This window comes from Brassica rapa, chromosome A10 (genome assembly GCF_000309985.2).
Source record: "Brassica rapa cultivar Chiifu-401-42 chromosome A10, CAAS_Brap_v3.01, whole genome shotgun sequence".
Taxonomy (NCBI): Eukaryota; Viridiplantae; Streptophyta; class Magnoliopsida; order Brassicales; family Brassicaceae; genus Brassica; species Brassica rapa.
The window spans coordinates 3,541,928-3,566,997 of NC_024804.2; the positions used below are offsets into that span (position 1 = coordinate 3,541,928).

A 25,070-nucleotide genomic window follows, 5' to 3' on the forward strand; every position below is an offset into this window, starting at 1 on the left:
AATGGTGAATCTAAGAAAATTTGTTGTACAAATTATGGTGCTTTCTTCGTCCACTATAATAATTTAAAATAAAATATATATTCACATAAATAAGTCAATATTTGTTGTTTTTATTTTTGGTAAGATATTAAAATTATCATTTTCTGAAAGGTTACACTGTTGTTCTTAAACAACTTATTACAACAAAGAAACAAAAACAACCAACAACAACTCAAGGTAAAAAAGCCTTAAGGAGATCTTATACAAGAAATATAAAAAGAAGTAGAGAAGAGGAGAAAGAAAAACTTGCCGGGTAAGAGAGGAGACGGTCACGCATCATACGGTCGAGAGAGGCAAGGATGACTGATGAAGGTGAGGAGACAGCTGTGAATACACGAGCATTACGCTCTTTCCACAACAGGTAGATGGCTGACTGAAAGTAGAGCTTGATGACTGGAGTAGCATGTGCATCTGCGTTGACGCGAAGTTGATTGATCTAAGCTGCAACAGAGTGTAGATCAACCGGAGGAGAAATCCAAACTTCAGCAGCAAAAGGCTCCCATATCAAGCGAGAGAAAGAGCACTCAAAGAAGAGATGATGGTGAGTATCTATTTCCAGATTACAAAGAACGCACGTTCCGGAGACATTTAACCCCCAGCGCCTCAAACGATCCTTGGTTGGCAGTCTTCTCCGCAAAGCCAGCCATGATATAAACGCATTACGTGGAATATGTTCCTTGAACCAAATAGTCTTGTGCCAATATTTATTGTTGATAGTGTTTATATTCTTTTCTGACATTAGTATCTATATTTTTTGGTAAACTGATCCAAAGAGATTAGTTTGTGGAGCAAACCAAACGAGGATTATAGTGTTTACTTTGGAAAAAGTAATAATTTGAATGATAGATGGCGTGCATGCCTTTTCACATGGAAATCTGCACATATATTAAAATTGTAAGTTTTGAATCATAGAGAAAATATAGTGTATATGACCGAAGTTGGTCCATTCCGAAACTAAAGATGGCTAAAATTCTTTTTTGTCAAAATGCATAGATCTTATAGCACTGTAATAAACTCCGTGTGTAAAGGAGAAAAAATGTTATACAAGTGAAAACAAAAATTATGATTTTTTTCTTGTGCCTATAGGCTCTTCGCAATTTGAAGAAGAAAGAACATATTGTGTGAAAATCTTTGGCTCGGTCAAATTTTATCCAGTTGTTTATAAAACTGTTGTTATCTGATTCATGTAATTTTTCAGTGTTGATTTAAAAGCCCAAAAAACCCATCTATACTGACTTTTTGATATTTTTTCTGTGATTTGAATTTAAAAAGAGATAAAACTTTCGATAAGTTATGTAAACTCAGAATAAGTATTTAGTTTTAGAAAGCATTTACATGTTTCAAACTTATAATATATACATATATAATGTTTAAAATTATGCATATAAAACCTGTGTAAAATGTGTCTGAATATGTTTCTCTTCTTTAATGTGTTAATCGTACTATATATAACATTATTTTAAAATTTCAAAAAGTTTATGTCACTGTCGCATACAAAAAACCATCAATAAAAAATATAATTCTCCATCTACGACAAGAAAAATGAAAAATTATAAACATATAAATTTAAATTAAGAAAAACTAACATTGGAAAAACAAGAAGTTAATATAAAAGAAAAGAATCGACAAATAATATTATAAATTTATAAGACACAATCCGCGCGAAGCGCGGAAAAAATCTCTAGTCTTATTAATAATATACTGTAATTCTTATCACTGTCATTATTTGCCAAATTAAATTCTATTTATATACAAATGCTTTTTGTTTATATTCAAAATTACTTTCGTCAAACACAACCAAAACGAATGAACACAATCGTTTCCTTTTGTCTAGTTCATTCTTTAACATTCCAACGTACAAAAACAGAAGACGGAAAATGAAAAGAGAATGAATAAAGCTCTCATACGTTTTATAGTAACATATATCCATAAAATGACCAAGGAACGTAGTCAAAGACTTTTTCACATGGAAGCAAGAAGTCCTCTCATTTCAGTAACCCCAGGAACGTTTTCACTAGGGTAAACTTTGGCTACTAGCTGCACGAAGCTCTCGTACTTGTCCAGAAACTCCTTCTGTTTTTTTTTTTTAGCAGACATATGTTTTGATTCAAATTCAAAATTTTTTTAGAGCTAATACAAATACTTCCATCGACAACTTATCATGGATTCAGTTTAAATTGGTACCTTGCATTTGTCCCACAAGGACGGTAGCAACTCCTCGGACGCTAGATTCTTCTGCAACTTCTTATACATCTGTGCAATCGATTTGTCCACCTATCCAAAGTAGAAAGCTATATGTTAGAAAAGTCTGTGAACAGTTAATATTAATACATTACAAGTCACATCTGTTTTACCCCTGACAAGCTTGACTTTAACATCTTCCGTAGTTCCATTTTCGACAAACCGAGCTGGAATGGTATCTGAAAATGTAGAGAGATATTTGTATCAGACTTTTAATCCTACTACAGTTTATTTTCCGATGGAATTTCAAAAGTACACGCCATCAGGGAGTTAAATGATAATAGCTAACCTCTTCAGGGCTGATAGTATACATCAAATCTTCAATCTTTTTAGCAAACTGAAATAGTCTTTCAAATTGCTGCAGGGACAAATAACACATTAAGCAACACACAAACGGCTGTACACCTTTCACAATTAACTCTAAGCGAAGGAAACATAGAAGAAGAGAGTTACACTATTAGCTGAAACTGGGAAGCACCACTTACGTAGTATATTATCAGGCTAATGTGGCGGGTACAAGCTTGTTCATATGCTTCACTTGCCTGGTGATAGAACTTGGCTAAAGTGGGCACAACATTAGCCAGGTCATACAGGCTGCACCACAAACAAAACACAGGGTTAAAAGAAGATATGAGTACTCGGAGAAGAACAATCCAAGGGAGTGAAAGAGAGAGAGAGAGAGAGAGAGAGAGAGCAAGAAAAAGAGCTACCTATTCTGAAAAGCAGCATAATTTTCTAAAAGAAGAATATCTGCATATTTGGGATCTTGCTGGGCAATTTTCTCGAGGGTCACAAACATTATGCTTACCTATAAAACACCATTAGCAGAATCAGTAATCAAAGTGAGGAAGAAAACAAACTAGCGAGAAACGAAGAAGCAGTCTTGTTGTTATTCAAGTCGACAACAAACATATAATGGATTTATACATTGCAAGTGAACTAAGATCAGGTGCAAGTTGAGGTTGTATGTAATTGAAATGGAAAACATTATTCTTTCATTGCGTGGTTTATGTAACTTTACTGGTTCAATAGAAACAGCTGTACTTACGAATTTTGTGTATGCCTGATCAACCAAATCCCTAGATTGTCCTTGTATGTACTGTTCCATACGAGTAGCGAGTGCTGCAAATCTATGAAAATGAGATAATAATGTTAGGATAACCGCAAGTAACACTAGAACGGTTTCATGGATCACCTATAGTCCACCTGACCAACAATCTTATTCGGAAAAATAGTTCTGAACCAAATTGTTTACAAGGTGGAAGGAAATACTATCCGGTTTGTACAGAAAGAAGCGTACACATCGCACTAATCTGTAGGCAAAAAAAAAATTGAACTCCTGGTTACCTTGGAATATATGGTAAGACGCCCATCTGTCTTACATTACGCTCGTTTCTTTCAATCTGGTGACAAGCTTCATCCACAAACTGCAATGAAAGTTGACTTGAAATGATTAGTAGGAAGAGTATACCAGGTATATAAACCAAACAATCTATGAATAAACATACCCGGCTAAATTGCATTGAAACCCTCGCCTCCAGATCTCCAAGCAAAAGGCGAACAAATCCTGCAGCATCAGCTTTCTGACCAGATAGATACCGTTCAGTTATCCCATGCATTGATATGCAACGTAGTGGATCTATTTTGTATGCCCAGTCAACAACAGCATAAAAATCCTCCTGCAGTGACAAGAACATAGGGGAGATCTCTTTTAGTAAAAAGAAATGAACTGCTAACCTATAGATACTAATCCAGAAAATTAACAACTGGGTCTTTCATTTAACATGGAAACATTACATCAGGGAACTCTAACCTGAATACCATCAAGTAAATCTTGAAGAGATTCATTCAATGCCGTCAGGTCTGGGGAGGTTTTACCTGCAGAATTGGACAATTGCATTGCTTTCAGAACCGTTAGACCATATTGTTTGAGGATATAGTGAAAGCTTTACAGATGGCAGACAATTTTACGTTACCAGTTTTCTTATCAGACTCATCAATGTCCATGATACCCAAATCATCATCATCATTACCATCGTCATTGTTGGGCCTTTTATCACTGCCAGCACCTCCAGGTGGAGCAAGAGCTGGTACCTCAAAGCACATGAAGTGCGCAAAAAAGGAACTCTGTAGTATTATGAAGCAAAAACGTAACATGAGGTTTGCGTTAGATGCATTTAAAGGTCAAACGGAAAATGATAGGTTTAATAAATAATACCTCATCTACAAGAAGCGGGATAAATATTGTTAGCATCTTGGCATAAGCATCCGATACTGCAGAGGTATCAGTGTTTGCATTCTGACTAGAACCCGTAGATCCTTCTAGCCAAACAGTAGGATTTCGTGATACTTTTGTGCTTGCACGAAGCTCATTTGCGAATTCACGAGCCTGTGTTTTTAAGAAACGAATATTTGGTAACATGAACTGAATTGTAACGCTCCAACAGAATGGAAGAACAGTAGAAAACAAAATGTTTGCTGCATATCCATGCTTTAAATATTCAGTAGGTTTTAGAAGCCTTAACCAATTCACGGTTCCAATAAATCAGTGGTCAAAAGTGAATAAATTTGTTCCTCACCTCCCGGCGAAGGAGCAAGTTCAGGGAGCTGCAGTATGCTTTTCTCAATGGTCCCAAACAGTTCTTATCAAGACTCTGCAAAAAGAAAGGAGCATCAATCACTGTACTGCATTAAGCTTTTTTTTTAATGACACCTACTCATTTCTCGGTTTTACCTTTAAGTGTTGCAAAAGACGAGCATATGTTCTGCATTTATACCGCAAATCTGCATGGTCAGGCCGCTTCAGCTGACCTCTCTGTTTTGAGCATGTGTTTAAGTATTTAGAATTATCAACACTAGAGTTAATGCTAGAAAGTTTTACAAAAGTAGTACCTGAGAAAAGTAACTTTTGTCGCTAACCATGAAATCTACCAAACTAGCAAAGTAGTTTCTCAGGAACTCAGACGCTCTCGTCACAAAAGTAGCTTTCAATATTTTTAGCTCTGCTCGTTTCTCTTTTACCTGAAAAGAATACAGCAGAGAGTAGCCACGATTCAGGTAGTTGTACAAAAATTAGATTCTTATGTTCTTTTCTAGCCCCAACACAATGTAATAAACAAAGCTGAATTAATGGAAGATTATAATGATAAAGGAGCGAATAGGAAATATCTAAGTGCATAGACATACAGATCGCATATTAGCATATATGGGGTCTAAGTTCGGCACTTCAAGACCCTTTAAAGCTTTGGCTAACCACTCGCAAGCTTCAATATTTTGGAGCATGTCTGCTTCATCAAATGAGCCTCCTGTGAGGGATGCTGAATACTGCAATCAACAACACTTCTATTGGTGAACCAAGTAGAAAAATGAGAAGCAAGCACAAAACTTATGGTTAACGAACCTCGGAAGGCACACGCAGTCTCTCAATAACTTTATCAAGCTCTTCAATGAGAGCTTTGTTGTTTACAGACTGCATCTCCAATTTGTTGTTTCGAGTTTCTATCTGCGTACCACAAAAAAGTGAGAATATGTGCTAAAAAACTAATGAGCAGTCCTACACCACAAATACTTGGAATTACTTCTACTTCTTTTAATGCAGTTACAAGATCCTCATAATAAAATAAATGACCAGGAATTGTCATTTATAGGTGGTACGTCCTACCGATTCAATGTCTTCCCTCATGTGTCTAAGTTTCACGTTAAATATCCCTAACCATTCATCCATGTCATCAACAATATTTGTTGCTGCCTCTAGTCCATTCAAAACCTGAAAACATGAAGATGGGCCACATAAGCAAGAAAGTCAAACGCTAATGTTCCCTTAAACTGCCCAAATGCAAAGATGGTCCTAAAATAATAATTATCAAAAAAATAATTACCTCATCCACTAATGGTTCGCTTTCCAGAATTGCATGTACATTTGCCGCTTCAAGAGCTTGGAGCTCTCGCTTCAGCCTTTCAGAAAATGCCTCAGCTTCACCAATGCCCATTACATAACTGTATACGTCAGTGATATAAGTCGACTGAACAATATGATAAAACTAAATGGAAAAGGTAACTGCATTTCCATTACTTTTTATCCCTAGCAAGCTAGATTTTAGAGAAACAATGCCAATAATTTAAACTAAATACAATCACGAAGACAAATGTAAAGATGTGATTCTATAGTTTGCATGGTGGATAATTATGCCTTTCTATGTTAGCATAAAACTAGTGTCACAAGTTTAAGATTCACGGGGAGGAGACCTCCTTTCTCAAACATATACTGACAAGAACAAAAAGTAAATGCGTGAAGAAAGAGGATTTAACCGAAATGATAACTAGGGCAGAATAAGACATACGTTCCTAAGAGAGCCTCCATATCTTCTTCCTCGGCCTGAGAGACAAGTTCTTTTTCAACAGTAACTTTCAATTCACTTTCTGTTACAGCTTCAGCAACAGGCTCACCATCTTCTGTACTTCTTTGAGTAGTGACTACTGGAGTGTTATCCTAGACCAATAACACGAAAAGAAAGAAGGCTAAAGCATAACATTATGCTATGAAAAGAACGAGCGAATATGAAAGGTGAGGAAAATGAGAAAACAAGCACATACAAAAGCCTTTTTTGGGAAATAAGAAACTTAGACCAAAATTTAAAAAGAGAAGTTACAAACCGCACCTTAGCCCAAAGGGCCATCTCGACGATATCTATACCAACGACTTTCGGAAGCTTGCCCAATACGTCTTTGCATATGTTCAATATGCAAACTAAAATTCGGTTCCTACAGTCACAATAGAGAAAAGTGTATCAGATGAGCAAAACTACCTAGATCAACAAAGCTTAAAATATATCTTGCACATCTTGTTGAAGTTAATATGTATGTTCCTAACTGCAGTACCTGTCATCAGTATTGCGCATGGTCCACTGAGGAGGAGCAACACTTTGACTCCTGAGATTATCAAACCCCTAAAAGAATTTGCATCAGCGAAAGCAGAGGGAACATGGAAAACACTATTTTTACAATTACACAATCAGCTTTTGTGTTCCATCTCTTACACTAGATGCTATGGTTTCTTCAGAAAGCATACACATTTTCTAGAAATCTTACGTATTGATCACCCATTAATACCATCGACTGATCTTACCAGGGTAAAAGTACATCCACTTGGGTCATTAGTTATGACTTCCACTTTCGAAAGATGCTTGAGTTTGTACATTTTAGCAGGCTGGATGAACAAAGAATTTGAAAATATCATCAGTCATCATGAACTTCAAGGAATCTGCTACCATTGTATGCCTCAATTGGATATAGAAGATTACCTCAAGGACACCTCCACTTGAATACTTCATTACTCGAAGAAATGCTTTCTTCCGCTGACCCTTTGATTTAACTGCATAAAGCAGAACACAATACAAAAGAAAAAAAAATCATATTCAGTTGATTTCTCCACTTGAAAATATCTGATGACAAAGCTTGAAACATGGATCCGTGGCCACATTTCTCCACTTGAATCAGAGCTTTTCTATACACAATAATGCTTAATCTAAGCTAAAATAACGCAAAGAACAGGTAACTGAAGGTGAACAAGAACAACGCTCAAATCTAGAAATCAATTTTGCAAATATAATGGATAATTAAAAAAACTAGGATCAGAGATTTTCTAGACACAGTGAAACCTTATGGATTCCCTATCTACGCTTATCTCATTCTGTCAAATGATAACCAGTGGATATCGGATAATTGTAAACTGCGATCTAAAGCAATATACACCAACACTTAATGCTTAAGATCAAAGGTGAACAAAAACAAGGCTCGGATCCAGAATTGCTATCAAATCGAGAGGATCGAAAGAGGGAAAGGAGAAGGAGGAGTCACCGGAAAGAGCGAGAACCCTAGGTTTGGCCATTTGGCGACCTAATTTGCCAGACTTTCCCCAGACACCGCGGCTCTTGGCGACGCGGATCGACATGACAATCGATTGCTTCGTTCCTTCGATGGCGGCCTCGCAAGCACGCCGTAGCTCGTCATCGTCGGCGCTTGATTTCGCCATAGCTCCTTCTTCGCTCTTCTTCTTCTTCTTCTTTTAGTCGTGGATCCAGCCAAGGAGAAAACTCAGCCTTACGATTGGAAAAGTCGAATCTGTTATATGCAGTAAATAAGTACTAAATAGGATCTGAATTTACGTGGCAAGATAAATTGTAATGGGAACAAGGTGAGAAATGAGAAGAGGCCCTTCTAAAATTTAATTTAATTTTATTCAACCCGCAAACGATAATTAAGATCCGATTACAATCCCGATTTGAACAAAAATTTCTCAAGTCAATCTCTTACATTCCTAGCTTCGCTCATCCAATAAACCCGACACATTCCGCTAGTCAATTTTCAAAATCCTTAGAAATCAATCATCATTCTTAGCCATCAACGAAAATCTTGGAAAAGTGAAGTTTTCTTCGCTGCCTCGAATGCTGATAGTTCCCAAGTCATCTTTAGAGTAGCTGAAGAACTCCTCGAGACTTATAATCGTCACTTATCGATGAAATACTATGCAAACAAAAGAAGAGGAGGTTCCAAAAGACCCTTATCAAGAAGAGCTCCGAAGAACTCAAGCTGTACTCCCCCCCCCCTAAGCCGCCACAAACCTGCAAAAAAAAGGCTGAGGTCTCCGCCACTCTCTGCCAGCAGTCTTTAACCACCTGTACAGCACAACAAGCTACACACACAGCTAAGACCAATCGATCAGACACAACACCGAGAAGTAAGCTATGAACAAATGTAGACACCAGGATGACCAATGACCCCCGAGAGCCATCCTGACATTGCAACCATCGAGAACCGAGTTATCGGAACTTATTTGTGGAGATTCCATAACCTGTGTCAACGGAATGGAACCAAACCAACCCGAGAGACTGAAACTTTAAAACAGAAGATGTCGCCTCCAGAGAGAGGAGCCGAGTGAGGGGATTCGAAGCGAGGAGGCCGAGCATGGAGTCACCAAACTTAGCCATAGAAGACCACCAGATACAACAACGCACTGGACCTACACGAGTCAAACCCAACGCGAGTACCAACAATGGAGAAGACAATCGATGACATATCAAAAGAGAGTAGGGATCAAGGAGCAACAAAGGAGAAGACGAGATTTAGAAAGAGAGAAAGAGACTCCGCCGGCACGCACGCGCGCGCACATGCTGCCGACACAAGAGCAACACTGTAGAACGCGGTCTTGGCGAGAGAGAGGGTAAGCGAGAAGAGAGTAAGCGAGGAGAGAGAGAGAACATGTAATATGTGTTCAACCCTTCTAAAATTTTATACTACATAACATTTCATCTGGCCATTTAACAAAATCTTTTTGAGGATTCTAAAGAATATGACTTATTGTTACATTAAAAAGAAAACCTGGATTAAAAGAATGATGACAAATAAGAGGATTATGTTTCCAATAGTCTTTTCCAATGAATTCTTTAAGTCTTATGAGGAATACCATGTTCTAAAAGAATTAGATTGTATTTTTCACTTTTTGGTAAAGTAAAATTTACTAAGTACAAATTGAATACTAACCCGAGATATTTAAAACTAGGTGATTTTTCCGTGCTCATACACATATATAAATATTTATACAGTAAATATATTATAATAATTGATTAATAAATTTCTTTCAATTTTAAATTATTTATAATTTATATATATGATTTTTATTAATAATATTGTGTTTTTTTAATCAGACATGTGATTTTGGATACGCAATTACTTTGGGATTGCTATAAGGCCGAGCTAAGTTTTTCTCTTATGTTCGCTGCAATGGAACTGACGCAAAGAAATAGATAGTTGTATGATGAGCATACCTAGAGAAATATTTTTTTTTGTTCTAAATAGACTGCAATTTTGATTAATTTTGTTATTTGCATTTAGATTGTTTGTTCTCTTAGATATGTAAATATATTTTAGTAATATCATGTATAACATTATATATATTTTTTTGTAAATAAAATAGAAAAAATAAGTTATATTGTTGATCAATTCAAAATTACTTAAATTAATATAACAATAATATTTTGAAATGTTATGCATATATATTTTACAAATTAAATAAACTGTAACAATTAATTCCTATTTTAGTAAGTTATTAATATGTTTTCAAGTTTTCCATAATTTATATGTATAAAATAATATGTTTTAATTCTTGTTAGACCGTTGATTTGTATATAAGAAACTTGATTAGTCCATTTTGTGGGTATTTAAAATGACATATTCATTCAAATTGAAGTATATTTATTTTTTATTCTTATTAAGCCAAATTTGTTGATTTATTTATCGCCTGAGTTCAGTTTTTTTTTTTCATTTTAGATGTGTAAGTATATTTTCATAATATTTATAATAATAATTGATACAAATGATTCCCCTAAAATATTAGAAAAAATAGCGTCATGATCAGCAGAAAGTTGTATAAAATAAAATAAACGGTAAAATTTGAAAGCTCATGAATGAACGTATATCAATATTTAAAATATTTTGTAAACTCTAAATAATGTTATACCTTATATATATAAGGTAAACTTAAAATAATTTTAAATAATAATATGTATAATCAGATTTACTTAAGCTTCCATCTCTACATGAAGAGGAGAGAGACTAGCCCATACATTTCTTGCCCCCATCATACCATCAAAACCTTCTAGAGTACTATACTAATCTTGTCGACAAACAATCATTTTCTTTCCACGGGACATCTGTAAAGCACCATTGCCCTGGAATCAACGGTAGTGTCACGACCGCATTTGGTGTTTCCCTCTGTATGTTCAGCATTTGTGCCTCAACCCGCAGAGTTGAATTAATTTCTTCTAATTTAAGGGTTTCCCTGGGATCTATATCTAAATTACTATAAACTTTATTATTTCTTCATTTCCAAATGTACCATAGTATCCATGCGAATTGATGATCATCCAGTGGCGGGAGAACTCACCAAAATAGATGGTCCATGTTTCTAAAGAGAGAGCTAGTTGGGAAGATACCCGAGTTTGACAGTATCTTTGATAGTGCCCAAACCTGAATCGCTGGAGGGCATTCGAAGAACACATGGTTTATCGATTCCTCTGAAGCTCCACATCTGGCACAACATATGTCCCCATGTATTCCTCACGCTCGCAAATTTTTCTTAACTGCGATATACCCTGACATCAATTGCCATAAGAAATGTTTTATATTTGGTGGGCACCATAATTTCCAACATAACGCCTTTTAAATATCAACTGTGGATCCAAACACGTCTGCTGGTTTTTCCTTATCTGGATAAACCCTCTCGATCTGATATCCTAATTTTACCGTATATCTCCCATTCTTTGTGAAATGTCATCCATCTCTATCTACCATCTGAGTCTTGCTCAGTGATATCCTTTCTATTATTTTCACATCCCCGGGATCCACCAAGGCCCAAATTGCCTGTGAGTTCCAAGTTCGCGAAACGGGATCAATAAGAGAGTCCACTGTAAGGTCTGGGTAAATGTTTTGTTGATTTTTATTTGCTGGTCTCGGGCGAATGTTTTGATGATCCCACCCTTTTGGTTAGTCCTTTGCTTACCAGAGATCTAGCGGAAACAATATTCTGCCAGCCATATGACGGAGAATATGATCGAATCGGCTCCAAGAGTGAGGCATTCATGTAATACCGTCCTTTAAAACCGGGAGCAAATAATGGCTTTTCTATCAAACACCATTACTGCTTACCAAGCATCGCCGTATTAAAATCCGTAATATCTTTAAAACCCAAACTTCCTTCATCCTTATTTGCACATACTTTATCCCATAATTTCTGGTGCATACCTTTTGTGCTCCCCCTGGACTCCACCATAATTGTGCTACCGCGCTCGTCAGTTTCTTTGCAGTAGCCTTTGGTAGACGATAGCAAGACATCACATGATTCAGTAAAGCCGTAACCATTGATTTGATAACCACCTCCTTTCCTCCTTGAGTGAAAAATTTGAATGTCAATCCATTAATTATAATGTTTAAACGTTCCTGCACAAAACTAAAGACTTGTATTTTGGAACCTCCAAGATTTTTTGGCAGTCCTAAGTAGGACCCCATTCCCCTTGAATTCTATATACCCAAAATGTTCCTCAATTCTTGTCTGCTAGATTCATCAATCCTGTGTCCAAATTGAATCGAAGATTTTTGGAAATTTATGAGTTGACTCGATACCGCCTCATATTCCTTTAAAATCTTGAGAATGGTTTGACACTCCTCCCTTTGTGCCTTGCAGAAGAAAAGACTATCATCTACAGAGAGCAGATGAGATATCGATGGACATGCTCTGGCTACCTTCATTCTTGTTTATTGTTTCTCTCTTTCAGCCTTTTGATTTTTGCAATTAACGCCTCAGTACACATAATGAAAATATAAGGAGATAAAGGATCTCCTTGACGTAAACTCCTATTTGGAATTATGAGACCCTGCGGTTGACAATTTAGTAAAACCTGATATTGAACCGACGATATACACTCTGTCATTAATTCAATGAGGATCAAATCCCAAATTCGGTAGAACGGCATGGATGAAGTCCCATTCCACCCTATCATATGCTTTGCTCATGTCTGATATACCATGGATTTACCCATTATTAGCCATGGTATATAGGTGTTTTAAGATATATTTACTACGATATAGAATCTATGTACAATGTTTACAGGTTCATGGACGATTTGGAGAAAAGTGGTAATTTGAGTGCCTTTTGGAACCTTTTGGAGCTTTGGCTCTTTCAAACATTCTCAGCAAGTATAACATAGTTGACATGTTGATCCACTTTGCTATCTTTAGTGCTATTTGCAACTAGTAAGTCTAGAATGGTGTGGTTAGATAACAAGCAAAATTAATAAGTTCATTGTCTCTTTCTTGACTCAATAAGAACTTATTTTTGAAAACATTTTAAATAAGACTCATGAAATAAACTAATATCAGTAACCTCCCCCAGACTTAAACTACACTATCCCCAATGTCAATTCAGTCAAAGTTATGGTGAAAACAAAAGCATAAGGACTCAATGTAACAAGATAGAACGATATACCAGACCGGAATAGATGTCGATCGATGTAAAGATGTTGTCATCGGTCGCAGCAGGTGATGTTCTGTCGATCGATGTCGGCAGTGTTTCGTCTGTCGATTCTCTTGGTAATCGTCTACTCGGATCGTTTTTTTATGACCTGCAAATTTTTTAAGACTAACATAAGTACTAAACTAATAAAAACCAATTAGAAATTACCTAATAGTGGGTTGCCTCCCACTCAACGCTTTGTTATAGTCATTTAGCCTTACTTTGGAGGTGATTTGGCTAGTAATGTGGAAAGTTGGCACTTACTGGGAAGCAAGTCTCCATCTCTTCTCTGCTCTTGTTGAACCATGTACCCGTGAAGTCTCTCATTGCCTTGTCTCTTCTGCGCTATTTGTCTTTCATTGTTGCAGTTGTATTCTCTATCCTCTGCAATCTGTAACCAAGACATTCAAGTTTGAACTGATGTCTCACAAGTGTGGCGTATGTGTCAGCTGAGATCTCCTTTCCATGGTTGTTTATATCAGACATATTTGATTTCACCTTTGGTACTAGCCCTCCTCGGTTTGTTAGTGTATCTTCATCGATCGATGTCCTTCTATGAATGTCGGTCGATGTGGTAATGCGTATGTCGATCGATGTCGATGCCTTTGGTCGATGAGCGATGTATTTCTGAATCTTCACTATCTCCCTCTGCATTGCTTGTGTCTGAGAAGTCAAAGAACTGATGGTGATGTTCCATGGAAAATAGATGTCATCACATCTCTTATCAAGCCTCTCTTATGCTGCTCCCAGAGTTCTGTGAATCTCTTCTCCCATATGATCAATCTCTGCTCTGGTGTAAAATTTGGTTGAGAGTTCATCAGATTTTATTGTGATGGGCATCGTCGATCGATGTTGGAAGTTTTCGGTCGATCGATGCTGGTGTAGTTGCTTCAGCCGCACGATATGTCTGCATTCTAGCTATGTCTTGCCACATCTTTTCCAAGCATGTAGTCGACTAACTGATGCTATCATTCAGTGGGTAGTAGACACCATCAAGCTTCATCTGGAAGTCATCTTCATTCTTTCCTTGGGCTCCAAAGATTCCGTAAAGCATCTCATTTATCTCATCCTTGGTGTAGATTTCTGGTATTAGCTTGGTATGTGCGAATGACCTAGCATATTCTGGCAGACATAGGTAGATGTGCTAGTCCATTGAAGCTCTTTCCAGAAGATTTATGATATCATCCTCGGATACACGGATGATGTGTCCATCTACATCTCGACCATGTCCGTGATCATCTCTGTAGACTCCATACTCATCCTTCTCCTCCCAGTGGAATGTCCTAGTTCCATCACGGTCATAGGCTCTTTTTCCAAACTCTAGACGTTTGTCGATCGATGTTGGGACGTCAATGTAGATCGACGGTCTAGTATGTTGTCGCTACTTTGGCTTGAAATGATCATCTACTCCACCAGCTGTGCCATAGAACTCGTTTGTAACTCTTTGCTGGTGCTCTGGAATGTTGCGTTATTGCATGAAGAGATTTATGCTCCTGGTGCATGTACTGTTGTTTCTACTACATAGCTCTCGTGATAGTAATCATCTGCCCAACTGCCAATGGAGAAGTTTCCTTCTTGTGCACGGTCGACCCCATCGTGGATCGATGTGTAGTAGGCAATGTCAGTCGATGATCGTTTACAGTTTTTCTGGTGATGATGAGTGTTGATCGATGTTGGGACGGTTCTGTCGATCGACGTAACATTCCTTGTCTGATAGGAATGGTTGAGAAGTCTATTGTCCTCAGTACAAATTCCTCTATATTTTTTAGTTCGTTCCTCCTCATAATCCTCATCATACTCCTCTGTATGAAGAGTAGCTCTGGCTGAAGGTGCCGCAGTGTTTACTGCCAGGGTGGGATTGTAGTAGTCATTCTTCGAATCGTCTCGACTACTGTCGATCGATTCTTATATGTGATTGTTACTCGATTTATGTTTAGCACTGTCGTTCGATGTGAGGATGTGAGTTTCGATTGACGCGGAATATTCTATCTCGTACTCAGCTTCACAGTGACATGCTGCTATGAGTCCTGGATCATCGATTCTTCTGGAGGACGTCTGTGGCTTTATGACTGGAATTGGATCATAGTGGACATGTGGATCTATGAGCATCAGGCACAACTTGTTAGTTTGCATGTTGCATATTACTCTTACTGTTGACAAGAAGGCTCTTTCAAGTAACAAAGAAGAGTTCCAGTTGAGCTTGATATCCAAGACATGGAACTAGGGCATTACCAATCTGCACCTCAAGGTCTCTGACAATTCTTCCTAAGCTCCTCTGAGAACAATCCACAAAAGTGAATGATTCCTTGGAAGGCTCCACTTTTAAACCTAGATGGTCTGCCATAACCCTAGGTAAGATGCTGATGGATGCTCATGTGTCACACAATGCATGTGGGAACTCGATACCCTTAACCAAACATGGTATTCAAAACTTCCCAGGATCACTCTTCTTCTTCACTGTAATCATATTCTTCATCCCATCTCTGGCCTCATAGAACATTCTCCTAATGTCCTCTTCAGTCTCCTTGGTCTCTCTGAAGAACATCCACAATCTGTGGGTAAAGTAGGCCTCCTAGAATGGTTTCTCCAGTCGAATCATGAGGACTCTTTTTCGAAAACTTTTCATCTCCTTCTTATTAGCTCCCCTCTTCAGATGCTTGGCAAAAATTTCCTTTCTTTTCCTCAAGGTTCTCCCCATAGGAGCCTTATCAACTTCCATTGGCTCTGCTGCATCCTCTGAATGTGTACTTGGTGGTCTCTGGTGGTTTAGCTAAAGGTTTGGGTTGTCACCTGAGTTCATTGATTCGGACGATGTCTATCTTTGGAAACTCCACTCGGTATGTGAGATGTGCTCGTCGATCGATGGGTGCTGGAGTTTGTCGATCGATGGCTGGCTCTGTTTGCCGATCGATGGCTGGCTCTGTTTGCCGATCGATGTTGACATAAACAGGGATGGGTGGATTTGGGTGTCTTGCTGCGAACTCCTCGTGAGTCATGATCCTCACGGCATTGCACGATGCAGTCGACTCTGTAGGTTTCATCGATCGATGCTCTGGAGAGGCTGTCGATCGGTTGGTTGAAGTCCGTCGATCGATGTTCGAAATCTGATGTCGATCGACACCAATGTGATCCGCCAAAACTAATCAAACTCTCTACTTCGAAATCTACTTCTTGCAGCTTCTCATGCTTCACCACTTGCCAGAAATCATCATCTATGATGGCGTTCACGTGATGCTTTATTACATCATCTCCTACCCCCTCCCCCCCCCTTGTTAAGGCTTCTTTCCTCTTAACAACTTCTCATGTCTAAACTACTTGCATATGTAGCTTCTTCACATGAGTGCTCAAAGTCCCAAACTTTGTATTCAGGTTGTTGTAAACAAAATCAATCTTCCCATTGAAGTCCAATGTCATGCTATGTTGTCCTTCAAGAACCCTATCAAGCATTTCTTCAATCTTGCTCTCCTAAGTAAGTGGTGGTGGCTTCTGGTAAGATGAGTTTCCATAACTCATGTTGCTGCTGTAGTTGTTGTTGTAGGGCTTCTGGTACTGTGAACTCTGGTTGAAATTACTCATTTGTCCATTGACATAGAAGTTTTTGTTTCCACTCTGGTTTCCAGGATCCTAGAATCCATTTATACTCATGAAGTTCACATCTAATTCTGCTCTACCCTATGTATCTACAGCATATATGCATCATCTACTAAGCAAGCCTGCTTCCTTAGAAGCTTGTGAACACTGTCCAGCTTTGCTTTCACCTCATCCATCTGGTCCTTTCCAAGGATGGCTGCAAATCTCCTTCTCTCAAAATCAGTGTTCTTGGTGCTATTGCTTGATGCGAAGTTCTCAATAACTTTCACAGTCTCTTCTGGATTCTTAGTGTTGAAGTTCTCATCGTTGGAAGCATCAAGAGCCATCTGATACTGCAGTGCGATGCCTCTGAAGAAAGTACTGAGTAGCGGTACTTCATTGAATCCATGGTATGGATAATCTCTCTGGTAAAACTTGAATCTGATCCAGGAGCTTCTGAATGATTCTGTAGGCTCCTACACGAATGTAGCAATCTTGCTCCTCAAGTCTTCAGCACGCGCCTCATTAAAGAAGTTACGTATGAATGTGTTCATGGTCCAGGATGTAAGAGATCCTGGTGGTAACTGCTTAAGCCAATGCGAAGCCTCTCTAGCAAGTGAGTACTTGAAGAGCTTGCAGAGTAGGTAGTCCTCAAGGACTCCATTGACTTTGATAGCAGATATAAGATCCTCGAACCCTCCAGATGATCTAGAGGATGCTCGTGAGATAACCCATAGTAGGGTATCTGTCCCACGAGTGTGTAGTGCTGCAACTTCAACTCAAAATCGCCTCTCTGGATAGCTGGAGGACGAATTGCTGTTCTGTTGGCATAGAACTGATCTGGACTGTTGTAATCAGCCAACGTTCTGGGTCGAGCAGCCTCATCTACAGGTTGAGCAGCTCCTGTAGCATCAGCATTGTGCTCAGGGATTACAGCCCCATGAGCATCTATCCTCTGGCCTGCTGCATTACGCAGATGACCTTCCTGGTCATGCATGTATCCATTATCATCTCGCACAAGAATTAAGGTCGCAACCATGTCTCACAACTCAGTATCGATCGATGTTTGGACTGAAATATCAATCGACGTCAGATGGAAGATATCAGTCGACAGAAGAGTAGCTTCGGTCGATGGTGATGAGTGAGTGTCGGTCGACGAGATTTGTTTCTGGGTCGACGGTGGTTGGAGAGTGTCGATCGATGAACTAGTGGTGATGTCGATCGATGAAGAGCGTCTTTTTTTTGCGGATTGAACGTTCCAAACTTGCAGGATCTGATGAGAATACCAGTTGAGTTTCCTTGTTGCTTCTAGTACTGCTGGACATGCACCTGAATAGACAAGAAAAAAATTATGTCATAAAGTGGTTTTAAAAAGTAACCTAGACTAAATCTATAGGCGATCAAAGCTCCCCGGCAACAACGCCAAATTTGATCTCACTCAAATTACCCTGAGGAGTGAATTACTCTCTCAAATAAGAGGTTCAGTTGTAGTACTTAGGGATCAAATCCACGAAAAGATAGGAAACCTATTAAATCTAATTAGACTGATTAAGCTAGGTTGATTATGATTAAATGTAAAAAACAGGTTTGTGAGCAAGGCAATTGCTCGATTGATTTGATTGGGTTTTTGGTGCTTTAGATGAAATAGCTAGACTTAGGATTTCTATTCAGGTAATCAGGATTATAATACTACAGATGCCTAACAAGTTGTATGCATGATATTAAAGAGCTTAAACACTTATAAACAAACCGATTGGTGTTTGCTTTCTAGGTTTGCCTATTGACCAGGTATAAGTGTTGATCGATGATTATAGAGGAATATCGTTCGATACACTTGTTGTACCATCGATCGATTATTTTATAGGAATATCGATCAACGTGTTCTTAGTCAAGCTTTATGCGTGGGTTGAATTATGCTCACTAGGCTTGCTAGATCAACTTTCACCTTACTTTAGAAATCCTAGCTCAATTAGGATGGATTCAGGGTGAGATGCAAGTTATGACTTGAGTCTACAGTTCCTAGGGAAAGTTCTAGCTAGCTAAACTAGAAACATGCATTAATGACAATACCAATGATGAATATCACAACTTAGCAATCTATAGTTGTGGCTAATCCCTCATAACCTATTTAAACCTTAAACCTAACAATAGAACTACTCAGGGCATAGCAAGCAATTCATAACATCAATTAGGGATAAAAACTGCATTGATAAATAGATAGATATTGATGGAGTTCCAATCACAAATCTCTTTGGATCTTCTCTCCAACTCTATTAAAATCCTAGAAAACATTTGTTGTGAAGATAAGAAAACAAGAAAGCACACTTTGCTTCTAACATGTTGGCAAGCTATAAATATTAGGTTAAAACTCGTCAGGGATAATCTTGTAAATTGGTGAAGTCTTGGGCTCTAAGTCGGCTGGAACCAAACGGGCTTCTGCGCGCTTCGCTGTCGATCGATGTCATAGGATGTGCATTGATAGATTATTGTCTCTGTATGTCGACCATTGGTCTTGCTCGACGGTTAGCTCGGATGCTTTCTCCAATTATCTCCAAAATGCTCCAAAATCATCATTTTCTTCTAATTCACTCCTGATCCTATAAATATACTAAATGGACTCTAAAACATAATAATTAGTTATTAAAACGCATATAAACCATGGCTAAAAGTGGGTAAAATCCATGACCTATCAATAATTATCTTGTTAGGTTTAGGGATTTCATGAGCTAAATGTCAAACTGATAATCAATTAGGATTGCTAGAATATCTATAGATCTCTACACCATGGTGATTTGTAATATTAGGATATGGAGTAGTTAGAAAACACGATAGTGTGACTGATTGGTTGAACCTTGAATCATAGGACAATTGAGATGCACAAAAGTGTAGTCAATTAACAGAACCCGAACTCTACTTGATTAGATACCTAGGCGCATATGATAGTTGATCTAGGAATCTAGTTAAACATAATTGATTAGGTCGTTAATGCTTATCTGAGGAAGCATCGATCGACGCTCAGGTCATAGCATCGATCGACGCTCGCTCCTTGTTCACATGCGAAAGCTGGAACAAAGACTTAGACATTTGATTAGTAATTGCATGTGAGAGATGGATTACTTACTTATTAAAATCAAGTTCTAGAATTGAATCTATAAACCATTAGCATCCTTGAATTGTAGTTTTGAATATCTTGATTGATAAATCTCTAGGTTTAGCTATTTCTCCTTATTGTTTACAAACTCAACAATCGAACAATTGCCTTGTTCACCTTGCTTTCATATAATTTACTGCTTTAGTATTGATTACCTAGCTAAATCTTAATATCTATAGTTTATTGTGTGTCCATGCTCTCTGTGGATTCGATACCTAAGTACTACAACTGATTATCTTATTTTAGAGAGTAAAAATTACTCCTTAGGGTAATTTGAGTGATATCAATGTCTGTTTTGATTGCCATATACTTTCCTTGGCATGCAGTACTCGTTTGTCAGCCATGAAATATTTCATGGGCAATAAGAATATTATATGATATCAATCTTCTTGCCACAAATGCCGATTGAGTTTCCGACATGAAGGAGGGGAGGCATGTTTTCAAACGTTGACACAAAACCTTCGAGATTATCTTGTATCGTACATTGCATAGGCTTATTGGTTGTAGTTTTGTCATCTTTGTAGGCCTCTCCATTTTTGGTATTACACAGATATTAATAATATTTAACCTTGAATCCATTAATCCTCAAACCAGAAAATTATTCACCATTTCCACCAAGTCTTCTTTAATTAAATGCCAAAAATGTTGAAAGAAAAAAGCGGTCATCACATCCAGTCTTCGAGCCTTCTCCGGATGCAGAAGTAGTAGTAAATAATTCTTCAAAATATTCCACTGCCACTTTTTCAACACCTTTATCTCTATTAATCCAATTGTGGGTATATTGGATTGTATAAATATAAATAAAGAAAATTAGAAATCAAACTAAATATTACGTAAAAATAGTTTTTAATAGTAAATATAATATTTTAAGTTCATTAAAATATCTATAATTATGCTATTTAAAAATATTTTTTTTATTATTGGATCAAAATATGCTTATAGTAAAATCATTTTAGTAAGAATATTAGATAACATTTTAAAATAAATACAATTTTTTGTGATTTGTTTTTGATAATTCATGTTTTATAAGTACAGTATTTTTATAGATATTTTCTTTTAGTTTTGTTTAATTATAAAATAATTTTAGTCAACTAAAGATTATACAAAATGAATACAACATCTCAATAATACTAATTATGAATTATTATTATTCAAGTAGAGATATCTTGGTTTATGTTATTTAAATTATTTTCTGTAACTATTTAAGAAATAGATATATACAAAGAAAATATGTTTATACTTTGAAAATACTTTTCTTTTGTTTCTTGAGATTAAGTTTTAAAGGAAATATTATTTTATTATTATCAAGATTATTTTTGTTAACTTTTAGAAAATCACATTATATATAAATATATATATTTTTTTTGTTTTTTAAATTTATCGATGATTCATGTTTCTTTTATTTTTAATTTGATAAAAGAAAATTTCTAATTAATATAAATTAATTATTAAAAAGGAAAATCAAATTTAATAATGATAATAAGATGTAATATTTTTAATTAATTAAATGTACCTCTTTAACTAACCATCCTGAGAATGAATGTGAGTGCAACGCCTAGTAAACTGACTTCTCAATATTATAGAGATAACTTAGAATAACCAATTCCACTAAAAATATTTTTTGTTCTTTTAACTTTTTCTTTATTCTTTAATTCATGATACTAGAAAAAAAAGATTAAAAGTGGTCTTTGTCGTTAATGAAAATTATATCTTGAGCGCACAAATGTTTTTAAATTTTTTCTAATGAACAAATATTTGTTTCTTATAATTGGTAATATATATTTTTGACATTTACCTATGTTTAGTAATGGTTTAATATGACATTTATAAACACAATAATTTATAGTTTATATTGACTAATTTTATTTTAACATTTTTTGAACCGTCAAATTTATCACCCAAAATTCTTATCATTATATGCATGGATCTCAGACCAAGTTCAGAACAATTGAACTTCACTTTGAGTAGGAAAGTATTTTAATCATGTATGCATTGTTCTTAGTTACACAAGAAGAAATTGATCTAACTTTTTGTTTTCTGGTGATTAACTATTAAGATAAACATGTTTTAACCAATCTGTTAACCAATAAAAAAAACTCTTTGTTAACTATTTTGAACTGTTAACAAATAACAAAACTCTTTGTTAACTTTTTGAATTATTGTCATATCTTGAAGATAATACAATCAAATCTTCCGAATTATAATATGATTAACATCTAAATAAACATTGTCAAAATATATGATAATAATAACTAAATAAAATATTTAGGATGAGTGAAAAATGGAAACTAAAAGTTGCAATAAATTGTTTTAAAATAGGTAAGTTATGTTTTGTACTTCAATTTTAGTAAGATAAATTTAATCCAAAGGTAAACTGCCGAATTTTGGCTAAGATCTAGACAAACGAATTATAGAAAGAGTTAAAAATATAAGAAACTGCTGATTACACATTTTACCCTTATTAGATCATAGTAAAAAACAATTGTTCATTTTCTTTACTATTTAGACAATCAAAACCAGTATTTTAAGTCAATGTATGAAATAAAATAAAATAATATTTCAATATTATATTATTGTAAAAAATATCTAAATATTAATACCTGTATTTCTAATAGTTTTCATATTTTTGAAATTTTAAATATTATAAAACTATTTTTTTTCATTACAAAAGGATAATACATGTCTAATATGGCCTAAAAGTGTAAAGTCATATTAGGACAATTTAAAGTTTAATATGTCCTATTTTACTAATTCTTTCAAATTTTAACTATGCTTTTATTTTTTTTGGGAAATTGGAAAAATAGACCAAAATGAGATTGTATTTGTCTCTTTATACTTTTGTATTAATTGGTCAGTTTTGGACATGATTACTCTCAAAATAACAAAACAAATTATTATTATTATATATATATATATATATATACCAGAAAATTTGAAAATACACTAATACAATCACAATTTCTTTTACATGTTTTGCTATACAAAAATTGAGTTAAAAAAATAGATATGTTGATCTATATTTTCTAGAATATATATTATAACCCTTTTTACAAAGAGAAATATATGTTCTAACTTATCTTCTACTTTAAAAATAAAAATTTGTATTGTAAAATCTTCTCAATAATATATCTAAATATAAAATATGTATGGCTCTATTCTAACTAAAAAGTTTTGTTATTTTTAACACACAATGTATATTGTAGGGTTTTTACTTAATTGTAGAAAAATCTAGAAAATGTAAAATTTTGTTCTATCTTTTACTTTATCATTTATTTGTAGATAAAACAGCTAGATTTTACATGTATATTATGTTCTAGACAAGTTAGAATTTGTATTCCAACCTTATGTCAGCAGTCTATCTTCTTAATATAAATTCTATGTTTCAGTTATTTTATGTTCTTAAAGCTGGAGCAAATTTGGTAAGCAATCCTAACTAATTTATTTAAACTAATAGTGTTCTTGATGTTGAATTACAATGAATTATGTTGCATTCAGCTTTTTTTTTATTTAACGAAGTTATATCGGGAAGTCATTGTGAATCCATGGGAATATAAAAGAATTCTGACATATGAAGATGAGGATGGTGACTGAACGTGATGGAATCACCGACAAAAGAAGGAAAACGGTTGAAAGATGATGGTGGTTTAGGTTTTCGGGATTTTGGTTGGTTTAACCAAGCTCTTCTTGCAAAACATTTTTTCTGAATTATACACCAACCACATAGTTCTTTGAAGATGAAGAAGAGATGTCAAAAGGGCTTCTTACTTCCCAAACATATCCTCATATCTCATAAACTATCAATTTCATAAGAAAAGACATATACATATCAAATTGAATAATCAAAAGATACAAAAGAATGAAACTAGTGACGATTGGTTTTTGGGTTAATGAGAAGAAGCATCGAACCAGCATTTGAAAGAGGTGATAAAAATAATCGACGACATGAGGATAATAAGAATGGTTGGAAATAATGGGTCGAAATCTCCGGAGAGTTCGCCAGAATCACCGATACATGCTCCAAACGCGTACTTTATGTGTTGTATTAATAAATTAAATACTATATGCATATTTAATCATGTAATGTTAATCTACTATTTATTAATAAACATGGACTGGAGAAAAAGTTTCGTATAAAAAAAATCAATAGTTTATTGGAACAAAATAATATATAGGAGACAAAGAAAATTTATGTTCAATCCAACCAGGGCCGGCTTAGGGCAAAGGAGCGTGAGCTTTGGAGTCTAAACGTTTTTTAGCAAAAATGATATTAAAAAAAATCCAAATTTTTTAAAATTAATTAGAGATGGGGGCTCAAAATTTTTAACTTGTCAATAGATACGTGTAGAAAAAAACTAAAAAATTTTTTTTTGCCCAAGAATCAATTAATACTTTGAACCGGCCCTGTGTCCAACCAAGGTTCCTCCACTTCGAAAATAATATTTTCTTATTGATATATATATATTATTCAAAATATCCCGATCCTGGTTTTATGTTTTTTTAATTTTCTTTGAGCATCTCCAAAAATAAACTCTATTTTGAAGTTTCCAAAATTCTATATTTGAAGTTTAAAAGTGTTTTTCTCCAAAAGCAAAACTTCAAACTTAACTTCAAAACTATTTGTATTTTATAATATGGTCCTTATATTTGTCATAACTAATTTGAATTCATAAAACTTTTGTAAATAACTAGCACATATATAAATATATTACAACAATATTAATTAATAATATTATATTAAAATATAATATTTTAAACACAATAACTTAATTAATATTAAACTTCAAGCAAAATACCATATTATTTCATAAAGTGATTTTCGTAATGCATATATGATATACTAATGCATTTCGAAGTAAAAATAACTCTCCTCATTTTTAATCTGTAGATTAGAGATAACAAAATTGTTCAAATCGGGAGCTATTAATACTTGTAAATACATTATATCAGAACAAGAAAGTAAAAGAGAAACATAAAATATTGCTAGTAGAATAACTTTTATCGATG

At 35.5% G+C, this 25,070-nt stretch overlaps 1 protein-coding gene across 1 annotated transcript; it reads right to left on the reverse strand.

Annotated features, from left to right (window-relative positions):
* Positions 1–1,787: 1,787 nt before the first annotated feature.
* On the reverse strand, positions 1,788–8,402 carry LOC103843909 (exocyst complex component SEC3A). Its single transcript, XM_009120683.3, has 25 exons — positions 8,137–8,402; positions 7,581–7,651; positions 7,406–7,486; positions 7,159–7,226; positions 6,939–7,041; positions 6,621–6,769; positions 6,159–6,276; positions 5,942–6,046; positions 5,681–5,782; positions 5,467–5,604; positions 5,173–5,301; positions 5,015–5,095; positions 4,860–4,934; positions 4,499–4,669; positions 4,257–4,407; positions 4,094–4,158; positions 3,789–3,959; positions 3,628–3,707; positions 3,329–3,410; positions 2,991–3,088; positions 2,766–2,874; positions 2,570–2,638; positions 2,394–2,459; positions 2,224–2,313; positions 1,788–2,112 (listed from the first exon to the last, which is right to left on the reverse strand). The coding sequence occupies exons 1-25, from the start codon at positions 8,309–8,311 to the stop codon at positions 2,002–2,004; spliced, it is 2,658 nt and encodes an 885-aa protein (XP_009118931.1). The 5' UTR covers positions 8,312–8,402; the 3' UTR covers positions 1,788–2,001.
* Between the last annotated feature and the right edge of the window lie 16,668 nt (positions 8,403–25,070).

Bases quoted from the DNA above. Each gene is read 5' to 3' on its own strand.
- LOC103843909 (XM_009120683.3), bottom strand. From the start codon at position 8,311: ATGGCGAAATCAAGCGCCGACGATGACGAGCTACGGCGTGCTTGCGAG. The intron at 6,770-6,938 runs GTGCGGTTTGTA...TTATTGGTCTAG, and splicing joins AGATGGCCCTTTGGGCTAAG to GATAACACTCCAGTAGTCAC. The intron at 5,783-5,941 runs GTAGGACGTACC...TGTGGTACGCAG, and splicing joins TGAGGGAAGACATTGAATCG to ATAGAAACTCGAAACAACAA.